Source organism: Bufo gargarizans, chromosome 5 (assembly GCF_014858855.1).
Source record: "Bufo gargarizans isolate SCDJY-AF-19 chromosome 5, ASM1485885v1, whole genome shotgun sequence".
NCBI lineage: Eukaryota > Metazoa > Chordata > Amphibia > Anura > Bufonidae > Bufo > Bufo gargarizans.
The window spans coordinates 394,350,049-394,365,722 of NC_058084.1; the positions used below are offsets into that span (position 1 = coordinate 394,350,049).

At 43.4% G+C, this 15,674-nt stretch overlaps 1 protein-coding gene across 5 annotated transcripts in view; it reads left to right on the plus strand.

The window, feature by feature from the left end:
* Positions 1-15,674, plus strand: part of LOC122939628 (ATP-dependent translocase ABCB1-like) — a 902,460-nt gene that overhangs the window by 232,176 nt on the left and 654,610 nt on the right. For all 5 annotated transcript variants that reach the window (XM_044295741.1, XM_044295743.1, XM_044295745.1 and 2 more), the window contains 2 exons: positions 10,677-10,848; positions 10,923-11,047. In XM_044295741.1, coding sequence (XP_044151676.1) covers positions 10,677-10,848; positions 10,923-11,047 — 297 coding nt within the window. The remainder of the gene's footprint in view (positions 1-10,676; positions 10,849-10,922; positions 11,048-15,674) is intronic.

A 15,674-nucleotide genomic window follows, 5' to 3' on the forward strand; every position in this document is an offset into this window, starting at 1 on the left:
CGTGGGTCTTCCTTGTTTTTTGGAGGATCCACGGACATGAAAAATGAAAAAAAATGTAAGTCAAGTATGCCATTGAAATGATAGGAAAAAACGGACACGGATCACGGACACGGATCACGGACACGGATGACAATCTTGTGTGCATCCGTGATTTTTCACGGACCCATTGACTTGAATGGGTCCGTGAACCGTTGGCCGTGAAAAAAATAGGACAGGTCCTATTTTTTTCACGGCCAGGAAAAACGGATCACGGATGCGGCTGCCAAACGGTGCATTTTCCGATTTTTCCGAAAGTCAATGGGTCCGTGAAAAAAAACGGAAAACGGCACAACGGCCACGGATGCACACAACGGTCACGGATGCACACAACGATCGTGTGCATGAGGCCTTTATGTGTTATTTTTATATTGCCCACACCTGTTACCTGCCCCAGGTGAGTTTAAAGGAGCATCACATGCTTGAAACAATCTTATTTATCTACAATTTTGAAAGGGTGCCAATAATTTTGTCCAGCCCATTTTTGGAGTTTGGTGTAACATTATGTCCAATTAGCTTTTTTTCCTCCCTTTTTCGTTTTTGTTCCGATACACACAAAGGGAATAAACATGTGTATAGCAAAACATGTGTTACTGCAATACTTTTCTGTGAGAAATACTTCATTTTCTTGAAAAATTTCAGGGGTGCCAACATTTACGGCCATGGCTGTAAGAGGCAGGCTGAAATTCTTGCCTCAGCATTTTACACATAGTAATACTACAGATAAAGTATATAACTGCTTAAAATCAGTGTCCCTACACAGTATTAAACATAAATTCAAATGACAGTTACACTATAATCTTTATTCATACGTAGAGTTAAGCGGACACCTGGATGTTCGGATTCGACGGGTTCGGCTGAACTTCGGAAAAAAGTTAGAGTTCGGTACCCGAACTTGACCCTGAACCCGAACCCCATTGAAGTCAATGGGGACCCGAACTTTTGAGCACTAAAATGGCTGTAAAAATGTCATGGAAAGGGCTAGAGGGCTGCAAATGTCGTCAAAGTGTGGTTAAGAGTATGGCAAGTGCTTTGCAAACAAATGTGGATAGTGAAATGACTTAAAATAACATAAAATATGTAAAAATAAAAAATAATAATCTTGATCTAAAAGGAACAGGTCCATATGGAGTAGGAAGTTGAGGAGGCGGTGGATGTACCGGTGTAGATGGAAGTGGCAGTGGAGGGTGATGAGGTAGCTTACACTGCTTTTTGTTTAAAAAATTATTAGAATTTTTTTAAATTAGGGTACATCCCAAAACATTGGGAAATATAACCCTCCAGTCGTGATAAACACACGTTCAGACAATACACCGGCTGCAAGGCAGGCCTGCACCTCCAAGGCGTAAAGGGCAAGCTCAGGCCATGTGCCCAATTTGGAGACCCAGAAGTTGCAGGGGATGATCCCTGTCAGTTAGTTTGTGTAGGCGTGTGCATACTTACTGCACCACCCACCATGTCGCACGTCCACATCAACTTTCGATGTTCTTTTATGCACCTACCATGGTGATTACGGGTGGCGGGGAATCGGGGTTCCAGGCCGGAGAGGGAACATGAGAAAAACAGACCACATTTAAGGAAGATAAATTTATTAGAAAAAAATTGGGATTGAGAAGAAATGTGGGAAAAGCTATTGAGGCGCAAATGTGGGACAAATTACAGAAGCCCAAATGTGGGCCAAAAGAGTCAAGCGGAATTGTGGGATAAGCTATCAAGGCTCAAATGTTGGCCAAAAGAGTATAGCGGAAATGTGGGACAAAGTATTAAAGCTAAAATGTTGTACAACTTGTTTAAGTTTAAGCATTGAATCAAAGGAGGTGGCTCGCATCAATTAAAGAAGCATTTCAGAAATTGTATTCCCTGTCACCTATGCAGAGCAGGAGTTTATTCACGTCTAAAATTGTATAATGTATAATGTCAACCCAAAAATGTAACAGAAAAATTACAGAAATTAATTAACCTGTCTACGTGGTAGAGCAGGGGGTCTATGACTAAAGCAATTGTTTATGGTCACCCGAAAATGTAAAATAAAAATGATTGAAATTTATTAAGCTTTCAACTAGGTAGAGGAGGAGTATATTACACCCCAAAATTGCTGAATTTTACCAGAAAATGTAACAATGTGACAATTTTTTATTTTTTTTGTTAACCGGCCTACTAGGTATAGCAGTGGTACATCACACCCACAAATGTGTGAATTTCACCATAAAATGTAACAGACAAAATGTTTTTTTGTTTAACCTGTCTACTAGGTATAGCAGTGGTACTTCAAACCCAAATATTGTTGAATTTCAACTGAAAATGTAACTGACAAATATATTTTTTTTGTTAACCGGCCTACTATGTATAGCAATGGGTACTAATATTGGTGAATTTCACCCGAAAATGTTAATGACAAAGTAGTGAAAATATATAAAATAAAACACGTACAAAAAAAAAAAAATGGATTTATGAGGTGGAGTTCCATATGGAGTAGGAGTTTGACGAGGCGGTGGACGTAGCGGAGTAGGTGGAAGCAGCGGTGGAAGAGGATGAGATAGCCAACACAGGTTTTTGGTTTTAATTTAATTTTGTAAAATTAAGGTGTACTCCAAAAGAGTGTGAAATATCCAAAATACAAACCTGAACAATTGTGCTGTAGTATAACAATGGCTGGTATACATATCTATTCTGCACAAGGTACGGACAAGTCCTGAGGGATCCATGCCTGGTTCATTTTAATGGGCGGCTGCGCTTGCCTGTGATAACGCCCCCTGCCGTGCTAAGCACACGTTCAGATAATACACTGGCTGCAGGGCAGGCCAGCACCTCCAAGGCGTAAAGGGCAAGCTCAGGCCATATGCCCAATTTGGAGACCCAGAAGTTAAATGGGGCAGACCCGTCATTCAGTACGTGTAGGCGTGTGCACACATACTGCTCCACCATGTTGGTGAAATGCTGCCTCCTGCTAAGACGTTCCATATCAGCTGGTAATGCTGGTTGTTGTGGCGTGCTGACAAATCTTTTCCACATTTCGGCCATGCTAACCCTGCCTTCTGAGGTGCTGGCGGTGCGCCAGCTGCGTTGGCAACCTCTTCCTCGTCCTCTGCCTTCGCCTTTTGCTTCCACTGTGCCCCCGCTGTCAGGTGGGAATGCCACCAGCAGCGAGTCTACCAACGTGCGCTTGTACTCGCGCATCTTACGATCACACTCCAGTGAGGGAATTAAGGACGGTACGTTGTCCTTGTAACGGGGATCCAGCAGCGTGGCCACCCAGTAATCAGCACAAGTTAGAATGTGGGCAACATTGCGTTTGTTGCGGAGACACTGCAGCATGTAATCACTCATGTGTGACAGGCTGCCAAGAGGCAACGAAAAGCTGACCTCTGTGGGAGGTGTATCATCTGTGTCCTCTGTATCCAACCATCAACGCACCAGTGATGGCCTGGAGCTGGTCTGGGTGCCACCCTGCTGTGAACATAGTTCCTCCTCCTCATCCTCCACCTCCAGAACTGTGTCCTGGCTGGACAATTGTGTACCTGTCGCTTGTGGGTGCAGGAACCCACCCTCGGAGCCACTTGGGAATGACTGGCCAGAAAGCCTACAAAATGATCCCTCTTCATCCTCCTCCTCCACCTGTGCGGCATCCTCTTCCATCATCGCCAGGAGCGTTTTTCAAGGAGGCATAGAAGTGGGATAGTAATGCTGAGAACGGCGTTATCGGCACTGACCATGTTGGTGGAGTACTTAAAACAGCGCAACAAGGAACACAGGTCTCGCATGAAAGCCCAGTCTTTGGTGGTGAAGTGGTGCTGTTCCGCCGAGCGACTCACCCGTACGTGCTGCAGCTGAAACTCCACTATCGTCTGCTGCTGCTCGCACAGTCTGGCCAGCATGTGCAAGGTGGAGTTCCACCTTGTGGGCACGTGGCATATGAGGCGGTGAGCGGGAAGGCCAAAGTTACGCTGCAGTGCTGACAGGCGAGCAGCAGCAGGGTGAGAACGCTGAAAGCGCGCACAGCCGGCTCGCACTTTATGCAGCAGCTCTGACATATCGGGGTAATTTTTAAGGAATCATTGCACCACCAAATTCAGCACATGTGCCAAGGCAAGGTATGTGCATCAAACCGGCTAGTCCCAGAGCGGCTATGAGATTTCGCCCATTATCGCACACCACCAGGCCGAGCTTGAGGCTGACTGGCAAAAACCACTCATCGGTCTGTTGTTCAAGGCCCGTCCACAGCTCCTGCGCGGTGTGGGGTTTGTCCCCCAAACAGATACGTTTTAAAACTGCCTTCTATTGTTTACCCCTGGCTGTGCTGAAGTTGGTGGTGAAGGTGTTACGCTGACTGAATGAGGAGCTGGTAGAGGATGAGGCAGCAGAGTAGGAGGAGGAAGCAACAGGAGGCAAACTGATGCACCCTGCAATCCTTGGTGGTGGAAGGATATGCGCCAAACTGCTATCCGCCTCAGGCCCAGCCGCCACTGCATTTATTCAGTGTGCTGTTATGGAGTAATAATGGCCCTCACCGTGCTTACTGGTCCACGTATCGGTAGACAGGTGCATCTTGCCACAGATGGAGTTGCGCAGTGCACATCTGATTTTGTCCACTACTTAGCTGTGAAGGGAAGGGCTGGCTCGCCTTGAAAAGTAGTGGCGGCTGGGCACGACGTACTGTGGGACAGCCACCACCATAAGGCCTTTAAAACTATCCATCTCCACCAGACGGAAATACAGCAATTCAAAGGCCAGTAATTTAGAAATGCTGGCATTCAGGGCTAGGGATCGCGGGTGGGTAGGGGGGTACTTCCTCTTCCCCTCCAGAGTTTGGGATATGGAGAACTGAAAGCTTCTGTGGGGCATTGTGGAGATGCTTGGTGACCCAGATGGTGGTGTTCCTGGCAGATCCTCTGTTTGCGGGGTGGCACTGTCACTCCAGAGGTAGATGAAAAGGCAGCGACTGCAGCAGAAGAGGAAGCAGGAGGAGCTACTCCACTGCAGCTCGTGCTTTGCACTTAAATGCCTGGTCATGCAGGTCATGCTCAGGTTGAGAACTTTTATGCCTCGCTTCAGGCTCTGATTGCACAGCATGCAAACCACTTGTGTCTTGTCTTCAGCACATTGTCTGAAGAACTGCCACACCAGGGAACACCTTGGAGCTGGCTTTGGTGTGCTCAGTCCCTTGCCGCGGTGGGCAGTAGGAGGCATACTGTCTAGAGGACGGCCGCTCCGCTTTTGCACCCTGCGCCCTCTTCTGCTGTGCTGGTGGCTCTGTGCGACCAGCGCCTCTTCCTCCGAACTACATAGGTCACTCGCATGACCTTGATTCCATGTGGGGTCGAGGACCTCATCGTCCTACACATCATCTTTCACCCTGTCTTCACCCCTGCCTTCCTTGTCGGTCTGCACACTTTCGAAAGCCCCAGCAGTTGGCACCTGTGTTTTGTCATCATCCGAGACGTGCTGCGGTGGTCCTCCCATGTACTCATCTTGAAACATAAGTGGTTGGGCATCGGTGCACAATCTCTCCCACTTCTGGGGCAGGGATAGGTGGATGGCCCTGGGAAACCCTGCTAACAAAGTCATCAAAAAGCAGAAGAGACTGCTGCATGACTTGGGGCTCAGACTGCTTGGCTGATTTGCAAGGGGGTGAGGTGAAATACTGATGTACATCGGCTGCAGGTGCCAACTCTGATCTTTCATCAGGAGACTGGGTGGGAGACAATGTAAAGGAACTGGAGGCACTGTCAGCAACCCAATCTACTATCGCCTGTACTTGTTCTGGCCTCACCATTCGTTGAGCCGCATTAGGCCAAACCAAATAACGCTAAAGGTTCTGTTGCCTACTCGCACCTGAGGAAGGTGTTTCACTTGTGCATATAGCTAGCACAGATCGACCATGTCCTCTCCCTCCAACAGCTCCACCAGCAGCACTACGACCTGGGCCATGTCCCTTATTTGACGCTCTCCTCATATTTTTCGAATTTAGGATCTTGCCCTAAATGGGTTTTTAATTAATAGTAGAATAGAACGACAGTATGAAAAGGGTGTATCTCACACGTTCTGAATCAGTGTAGGCCTGAATTAAATATTTCTTTGCCCAAAATGGCTGTATTTCAAATCCCTGAATCAAACCCTTGTATGTAGAGGGGGTATATCACAGTGCCTGAACCAGTGTAGGCCTTTAGTAAATATGTATTTGCCCAAAATGTCTGTATTTCAAAAGGCTGCATTTCAAGTGCCTGATTCAAACCCATGTATGTAGAGGGGGTATCTTACACAGTCTGAACCAGTGTAGGCCTGAATTCAATATTGGCATTTAAAATCTCTGAATTTAATTCAAATGCATTAAGGGTATATCTCACAATGACATCTGCATCAAAGGCTGCCAACAAATTTTTTTGTGCCCAAACGAGTGTTTGTTTAACCACCTCAGCCCCCCTAGCTTAAACACCCTTAATGACCAGACCACTTTTTAGAATTCTGCACTACACTACTTTCACAGTTTATTGCTCAGTCATGCAACTTACCACCCAAATGAATTTTACCTCCTTTTCTTCTCACTAATAGAGCTTTCATTTGGTGGTATTTCATTGCTGCTGACATTTTTACTTTTTTTGTTATCAATCGAAATTTAACGAAGTTTTTGCAAAAAAATGTCATTTTTCACTTTCAGTTGTATTTTTTTTTTAAACGCCATCTATATATAAATTTTTCTCTAAATTTATTGTTCTACATGTCTTTGATAAAAAAAAATGTTTGGGTAAAAAAAAAAAATGGTTTTGATAAAAGTTATAGCGTTTACAAACTATGGTACAAAAATGTCCGCTTTTTGAAGCAGCTCTGACTTTCTGAGCACCTGTCATGTTTCCTGAGGTTCTACAATGCCCAGACAGTAGAAAAACCCCACAAATGACCCCATTTCGGAAAGTAGACACCCTAAGGTATTCGCTGATGGGCATAGTGAGTTCATAGAACATTTTATTTTTTGTCACAAGTTAGCGGAAAATTATGATTTTTTTAATTTATTTATGTGAAAAAAATAACTTGTGAAAAAAACTTCCATGAACTCACTATGCCCATCACGAAATACCTTGGGGTGTCTTCTTTCCAAAATGGGGTCACTTGTGGGGTAGTTATACTGCCCTGGCTTTTTAGGGGCCCCAATGCGTGAGAAGTAGTTTGAAATCAAAATGTGTAAAAAATGCCCTGTGAAATCCTAAAGGTGCCTTTTGGAATGTGGGCCCCTTTGCCCACCTAGGCTGCAAAAAGGGTCACACATGTCGTACTCAGGAGAAGGTGGGCAATGTGTTTTGGGGTGTCATTTTACTTATACCCATGCTGGGTGAGAGAAATATCTCGGCAAAAGACAACTTTTCCCATTTTTTTATACAAAGTTGGCATTTGACAAAGATATTTATCTCACCCAGCATGGGTATATGTAAAAAGACACCCCAAAACACATTCCCCAACTTCTCCTGAGTACGGTGATACCACGTGTGACACTTTCTTGCAGCCTACATGCGCAAAGGGGCCCAAATTTCTTTTAGGATGGCATTTTTAGACATTTGGATTCCAGACTTCTTCTCACGCTTTAGGGCCCCTCTAAAATGCCAGGGCAGTATAAATACCCCACATGTGACCCCATTTTGGAAAGAAGACACCGCAAGGTATTCAATGAGGGGCATGGCGAGTTCATAGAAGATTTTTTTTGGGGGGCACAAGTTAGCGAAAATTGATTTTTTTTGTGCTTTTTTTCTCACAAAGTCTCCGCTAACTTGGGACAAAAAGTTAAATATTTAATGGACTCAATATGCCCCCCAGCGAATACCTTGGGGTGTCTTCTTTCCAAAATGGGGTCAATGTGTGGTATTTATACTGCCCTGGCATTTTAGGGGCCCTAAAGCGTGAGAAGAAGTCTGGAATATAAATGTCTAAAATTTTTACGCATTTGGATTCCGTGAGGGGTATGGTGAGTTCCTGTGAGATTTTATTTTTTGACACAAGTTAGTGGAATATAGGACTTTGTAAGAAAATAAAAATAAAAATAATTTCCGCTAACTTGTGCCAAAAAAATGTCTAAATGGAGCCTTACAGGAGGTGATCAATGACAGGGGGGTGATCAGGGAGTCTATATGGGGTGATCAGGGGTTAATAAGGGGTTAATAAGTGACAGGGGGGGTGTAGTGTAGTGTGGTGCTTGGTGCTACTTTACTGAGCTGCCTGTGTCCTCTGGTGGTTGATCCAAGCAAAAGGGACCACCAGCACCAGAGGATCAGGTAGCAGGTATATTAGACGCTGTTATCAAAACAGCGTCTAATATACCTGTTAGGAGAAAAAATCGCATCTACAGCCTGCCAGCGAACGATCGCCGCTGGCAGGCTGTAGATCCACTCTCTTACCTTCTGATCCTGTGAACGCTCGCGCCTGTGTGCGCGCGTTCACAGGAAATCTCGCGTCTCGCGAGATGACTCGTATATATGTCACTGTGCCAGGGATAGCCGCCTCCGGACCGCGATCCTGCGTTAGGCGGTCCGGAGGCGGTCAACAACTGAATTTGACAGCAGTATATAAGCCCGATGCTGCAAGGCCTGAAAATAGTGTTTTGTCAAAAAAGTGCGTTTTTCAAACCCCAGAAAATGATGGCTGTATTTCTAGCTTAAATTGCACACTGACTAATCCAGATGTTGTAGTTTGCAAAAAAGAAAATGGTGATTTGCAATGTCCCAAAAGCTCAGATGCAGTGCTGGTGTACTGAGCTTGCATAAAATGGCTGCCGCCACCAGCTAACTAACAGAATTATAAAAGTTTTTTTTTATTTGGTCAATGACCTCAGGGCAGGGTAAAACGATTGTGTCCTGCACCCACACAACTATTTCTGTGTAGATCGCTGAGTTAGATTCTCTCCTATTCTCTCCCTGAAATCACAAGTCCAGCAGCATCCTCTCCCTACACTTGTAACAGCAGAGTGACGTGCAGCACTACGTGACTCAAGCTTAAATAGAGGCTGGGTCACATGCTGCTCTGGCCAATCACAGCCATGCCATTAGTAGGCATGGCTGTGATGGCTTCTAAGGTCAGACAGTTAACCGCTTGTTGATTGGCTGATCTGCAGCCCTTCAAAAAGCGCCAAGAAAGCGCCGAACACCGAACCCGAACTTTTACGGAAATGTTCGTGTTTGAGGTCCAAAAATCCTAAAGTTCTGTATGAACCTGAACTTTACAGTTTGGGTACGCTCAACCCTATTCATAAGGTCTCACCTTTAGCTGCTTGCATTTTGCTAAGATTTATCTTCTTGTAATTTTTTTATTTAGGCAAAACAAAATGCAAGCAATTATACAAAAACCTCTGTCAAAAAGGCAGAATTGCAAGATTTTTCCGTTTCTGTAACTGCATACTTTATATTCCATTACTCATAATAAGATAAACTTTTGCATTGTAACATTCTGAAATCCTAGCATATTGCTTATTATAGATTCCTTTTTATACTCTGTTTACGTAATATATGATATAACATAAGTTTTAAAGATTGTAGTAATACTATTCTGACTCATGCCTTTATAGTATTTGCTTTTATGTGCCTTTATATATCCTTAATGAAGACATGTTACCACTCCTGACATGTCTGTTTTAATAGCTTCATGCATTCCCCATGTAATAACTATTCTGGAGCCTCTATTCTTATGGCTCTATGTTGTGCCATTCCTTTATTATTTCTACTAGAAGTTATGTATGAATTGCAATTAGTCTGCAGTAAGGGTACAGAGGGGTGGTAACCAGTTGGGGGTGAGTACCTGCACAGTCTGGAAATGGCACTGATTGGATAGAGTCAGTTTGAGCAGGTACACCCCCCAAACTGGTTAACATTCCTCTGTACCTTTACTGAAGGCCAATAGCAATTCAGTAGCTATTAAAACGGGCATGTCAGGAGAGGTTAAAGGTCTGCTTTAAAGTAACACAAGCAGCATGTGTTACTGATGTTATAATATACAATAATATACAGACCATTTTACTTAGGCTACTTTCACATTAGGGTTTTTTGCGGATCCTTCATGGTTCTGCAAAAACGCTTCCGTTAGCATAACACAACCGCATATATCCGTCATGAACGGATCTGGTTGTATTAGGTCTTCTAAAGCCATGACGGATCCATCATTAACACCATTGAAAGTCAATGGGGGACGGATCCATTTTCTATTGTGTCAGTTTTGCTCTGCACCACATCGCGGGCAGAAAAACGCTGCTTGCAGCATTATTCTGTCCACGATGGGAGCGCAACCAAACAGAACGGAATGCATTTTGGTGCATCTTGTTTCGTTCAGTTCAGTTTTGTCCCCATTGACAATGAATGGGGACAAAACTGAAGCGTTTTCCCCTGCTATTGTTATCCTATGACGGATCTCAATAGCGGAATTGAAAATGCTAATGTGAAAGTAGCCTTATGTGTTAAACAAAAAAATAGGGGGATATTGCTCATATCTTAAGTCCCCTTTATTTGTATTCCTACTTATATATTAACTTATAGGCCACAGAGATATCAGAACAAACAAACACAACAAAAAAAAGATAGCATAAAAGAAGAAATAATGTCATAATTTTGTCACAACTCTTACATGATGTATGAAAGTGTCTCGTAGAAACATTATTCTTTCTTTTGCAGAGACATGAATACCATATATGATGGACTGTCCATTAATGTGTGCATATTTGGACAATTTCTCACCACCGTTGTCACTGGCATCACTATAGGATTTGTCAAGGGCTGGAAACTAACACTAGTGATCTTGGCAGCTGGTCTACTGCTCTTCATATTAGTATCGTTATGGACCAAGGTAAGTTTCTAAAAGTCAGTAACCTAAGGATTATTTATTGGCTGAACAATGTAACAGTCTTGTTCATTTTGCAGATTGCTGCTTCATTTACATCTAAAGAGTTAAAAGCTTATGCGAAGGCGGATGCAGTTGCAGAAGAAATCCTGACATCCATACGAACAGTTGCTTCATTTAATGGACAAGAGAAAGCGATGGATAAGTATGTCATTTTTATCTGTAATTTGGTTTCATGGTGTCAGTGTATACACTATATACTGGTCATCTTGCCTCTTGAAACTGTGCCTTAAATCCCAGCATCGTACAGCATCGTACAGCTATGCAGTGACTGCTTGACCCCGGCATCAGTGAAAACACCGATGCCAGCGCATTAACCCTCACTAAGCCGTGGTCAAAGCTGACCGCGGCACGTGCAGTATCCGTGCCGGGTCCCCTCACTGTGGTGACGGTGACCCGATGGCTGGGAAGGCAGCCCCATGCCTTCCATAGGCATTGTGCTGCCTTCCATGTAAGCCTGTGAGATCCAGCCCCCTGGATCTCACAGGCAAGCAGGTTGTAAGTGTATTAGACTGTGTAATACACTTACAGCTAATGCATTACATTACAGAAAAATAGAAGGGGGGGGAATAAAAAATAACATTGGGGAAAAAAATTATAATTAGACATATTAGGTAGCACCGTATCCGTATCGACCGGCTCTATTAAAAAAAAAAAAAAAAAAAAAAAAAAACAGTGCCAAAATAGACATATTATGGTCACCTCGCCTCACAAAAAGTGTAATACGATGCGATGAAAAAGACGTATGTAGCCCAAAATGGTACCAATCAAACCATAATCTCATCCTGCAAAAAATGAGCCCCTAACTAAGGCTACTTTCACACTAGCGGCACGGACCTCTGGCAGGATGTTACGTCGGGTGAACAGCCTGTCGGATCCGTCCTGCTGCTAGTGAACGTGTGCCCCCGAACTGCCGCTCCATCGCCATTGACTATAATGGGGGCAGGGCGGAGTTCTGGCAGAGCACGGCAAGAGGCTGCCGGAAGAAATGTCGGACATGTAGTAGTATTAATCCAGCAGCCTCTCGCCATGAGCTGCAGTGCCTTCACCGTAACTCCGCCCCGCCCCAATTATAGTCAATGGGGACGGAGCGGCAGTCTGGGGGCACAAGCTCACTAGCGGAAGGACGGATCCGACAGGCTGTTCACCCGATGGAACAGCCTGCCGGAGGTCCATGCCACTAGTGTTAAAGTAGCCTAAGACAATAGCCCGAAAAATAAAAAAAATTGGCTCTCAAAAAATGGCAACGCAAAAACAAGATTTTATTTGGCTAAAAAAATGCTTTTACTGTGTAAAACTTAACAAAAAAATAATAATAAATAATAGACACATTGGGTATTGCCATGTCCATAGCAACCTGCTCTATAAAAATATCATATGATATGCCCCCTTAGGTGAATGCTGTAAAAAAAAAAAAAACACACACACTATGCCAAAACAGCTATTTTATTTCACCTTGCCTCACAAAAAGTATAATGCCAACCAATCAAACAGTCGTATGTACTCCAAAATGGTACTAATCAAATTGTCATCGCATCCCGCAAAAATTAAAACTGCACATAAGACAATCACTCAAAAACTAAAAACCAGTGACATCCGTAAACCAATCCATCAAAATCTGCACTGCAATTGCCATATGGCACTCCTTCACTCCTTCCTTTCTGAGTCCTGCCATGTGCCCCCACAGCAGTGTACCACTAGATATGGGGAGAAAATAAGTAACACATTATGGGGTGCTTTTTCTCCTGTTACCCCTTGTAAAAATGAAAATTTTGGGGCTAAAGCAACATTTTATTGGAAGAAATTAAACTTTTCATTTTCACAGCCAAGTGTTTCCAAATTCCAAAACGCTTAGGGGGTCAAAGTGCTCAGTACACCTCTTAATGTGTTGTTTGAGGGGTATAGTTTGCAAAATGGGATAACTTTTTAAGGGTTTCCACTGTAGGGTTACATCAGGGTCTCTTCAAATACAAATCTGTGCCAAAAACGTTCTAACAAAATCTGCCTCCAAAAACCATATGCTGCTCCTTTCCTTCTGACCACTGCCATGTGCCCCGACAACAGTTTACTACCACATATGGGGTATTTCTGTAAACTGCAGAATCAGAGTAATGTATATTAAGGTTTATTTTGCTGTTAACCTAGCTCTGTTGCAAGAAAAAATGTATTAACATAAAAAAAATTGATAAAAGAAAAATGAAATGGGTTAACAAAGTTTGTAACATCAATTTTGAATAATTTGAAGGGTGTAGTTTCTAAAATTGAGTCATTTATAGGTGGTTTCCATTACGCAAGCCCATAAAAATCACTTTATAAGAAAATTGGTTCTTTAAAAAATGGTTTTGAAAATTTTGTTAAAAATTTGAAAAATTGCTTCTAAAATTCTAAGCCTACTAACGTCCTAAAAAAATAAAATGACATTTACAAAATGATGCCAACATAAAGCAGAAACATGGGGAGTATGAATTGATAACTATTTTATGAGGTATTACTATCTATCTTAAAGTAGAGAAATTCAAATTTAGAAAAAGTTTTGGGTAAATTTTGGATTATTTTCTAAATAAAGGTTGAATATATCAAATTAAAATTTGCAACTGTCATAAAGTACAGTGCAATGTGTCACGAGAAAATAATCTCAGAATGGCTTGTATAAGTAAAAGTGTTCCAAAGTTATTACCAAATAAAGTAATACGTCAGATTAGCAAAAATCAGCCTGGAATTTAAGGTGAAAAGTGGCTCGGTACTGAAGGGGTTAAAAAGGGTCTGTCAGGTTATAAAAGCCATTAGAAGGCAGTATATAACATGGGTAGTTGCTGGGATTGACTGCTCTTGTCTCCTTCCTCCAGATTGTGTGCGCTTCCATAGAGCAAACAAACTCTACCCAGTGCCACTTGTTTAGTTTCTGTGAGAATATTCTGCTATTTTATATTCTGCATATTTTGCTTGTTTTACCTTTTTGCATGTACTGTGCTTGTCCTGAACTTCGTTTTCCTTTTGACTATGTCTCTGCCTGTTCTTCTGGTTCCACACACTAGTGTCTCTCAACCTACTTGGGTCAATAGTCACTGAATAGAGACTACACTTAGAGGGAGGTTCCCTGTAGCGAAGTCAGGATCCTTGTAGAGGGGAAAAAGGCGTATACTAGGGGATCCCTTAGACAACACCCTCAGAAGTTGCCACAAGTTAAATCTGTTAAGTGGCACAATAGGTACACACCCACTGCATTACATGCCATTTTTCACCTTGGTATGCTGTTATACGTGGCCCATATAAATCCACTAAAATACTAACACTGCTGCACACAACAGACATAATAGCTTTGTACATAGACCTGCATATGTGCAAATGAATTCAGTTTTCCAAAACTAACAGCAGCAGTTTCACTGAAATCAACATAAAAAACGAAATCCAAAGGTGTAGTGGATGCCCCCCATTGTTATGCAGCTGTTTAGAGATGTCGCAAACATAACATTTTCCGTTCGCGAACGGCGAACGCAAATTTCTACAAATGTTCGCGAACGGGCGAACCGCCATAGACTTGTATAGGCAGGCAAATTTTAAAACCCACAGGGACTCTTTCTAGCCACAATAGTGATGTAAAAGTGTGATTTAAGGGGAGTAACACCTGGACTGTGGCATGCCGGAGGGGGATCCATGGCAAAACTCCCATGGAAAATTACATAGTTGACGCAGATTTGGATTTTAATCCATAAAGGGCATAAATCACCTAACAATCCAATTTTTTTTTTAACCACGTGGTTTAAAACATCCAGTGTGTGTATACGATCAGGTATGATGTTGTATCAATCAGGTAGTGTAAGGGTTACGCCCGCTTCACAGACATTGACAGACCAAACTCCCCTTTTAATGCACCGCAAACAACCGCAAACAGTCCATTTGCCCAACCGCAAACTCCCCATTTGTACAAGGTTGGATACCAAGCTAGCCATGTCCCGTTGATGTCATTAACAGGGGGTTCAGACCTGAGCGTTCTGCAACGAGCGCTCTGTATGCGCGATTGTACGGGCGTTTACAATCGCGCATACAGAGACAGGCGTGCACACATTGTCGCGCGTTCCCGAATATCTATGTGCGGGAACGCACGACAAACGCCCCAAAAAAATCTCAAGAACTTGTTTGAGCGTCGGGCGTTTTACAGCGCGATCGTACGCGCTGTAAAACGCCCAGGTGAGAACCATTCCCATAGGGAATCATTGGTTTCTCCGTGCTGAGCGTTTTACAGCGCGTAGGAACGCGCTGTAAAACGCTCAGGTCTGAACTTAGGGTTAAGGTTTCTTCCTCCACCCAGCCACGTACAACACCAAGGGTCCCGGAAAGGTGAATTGAATTGATTTTTTGAACGGGGAGATGGTTGAAAAAACTCTGGCTCCCTCCCCTTTGTTTGAATCCACGGTCACTGCGTCTGTGCCGTGCAATTTACTGTCCCACCCGATATGAGTGCTATTTTCTATAGTTCTCTCTTCTCATCAGTTTAATCCCTGTTACGTCCCCAATCTGGGGTCCATTTATTAAATAGAATTCACGAAAGTCATCCCGTATGCAGACATTAAATACAGCAGCCTGGGGACCATTTTGAGGCCAAGGCATGTCATCAGGCCTTTTGTTAGTTAAACGTATCCCCTACTGTCAGTCCCTTCGGGATCCATGCCTCATTCATCTTAATGAAGGTGAGGTAATCAACACTTTTTTGACCGAGGCGACTTCTTTTGTCAGTGACAATGCCTCCTGCTGCACTGAAGGTCCTTTCTGAC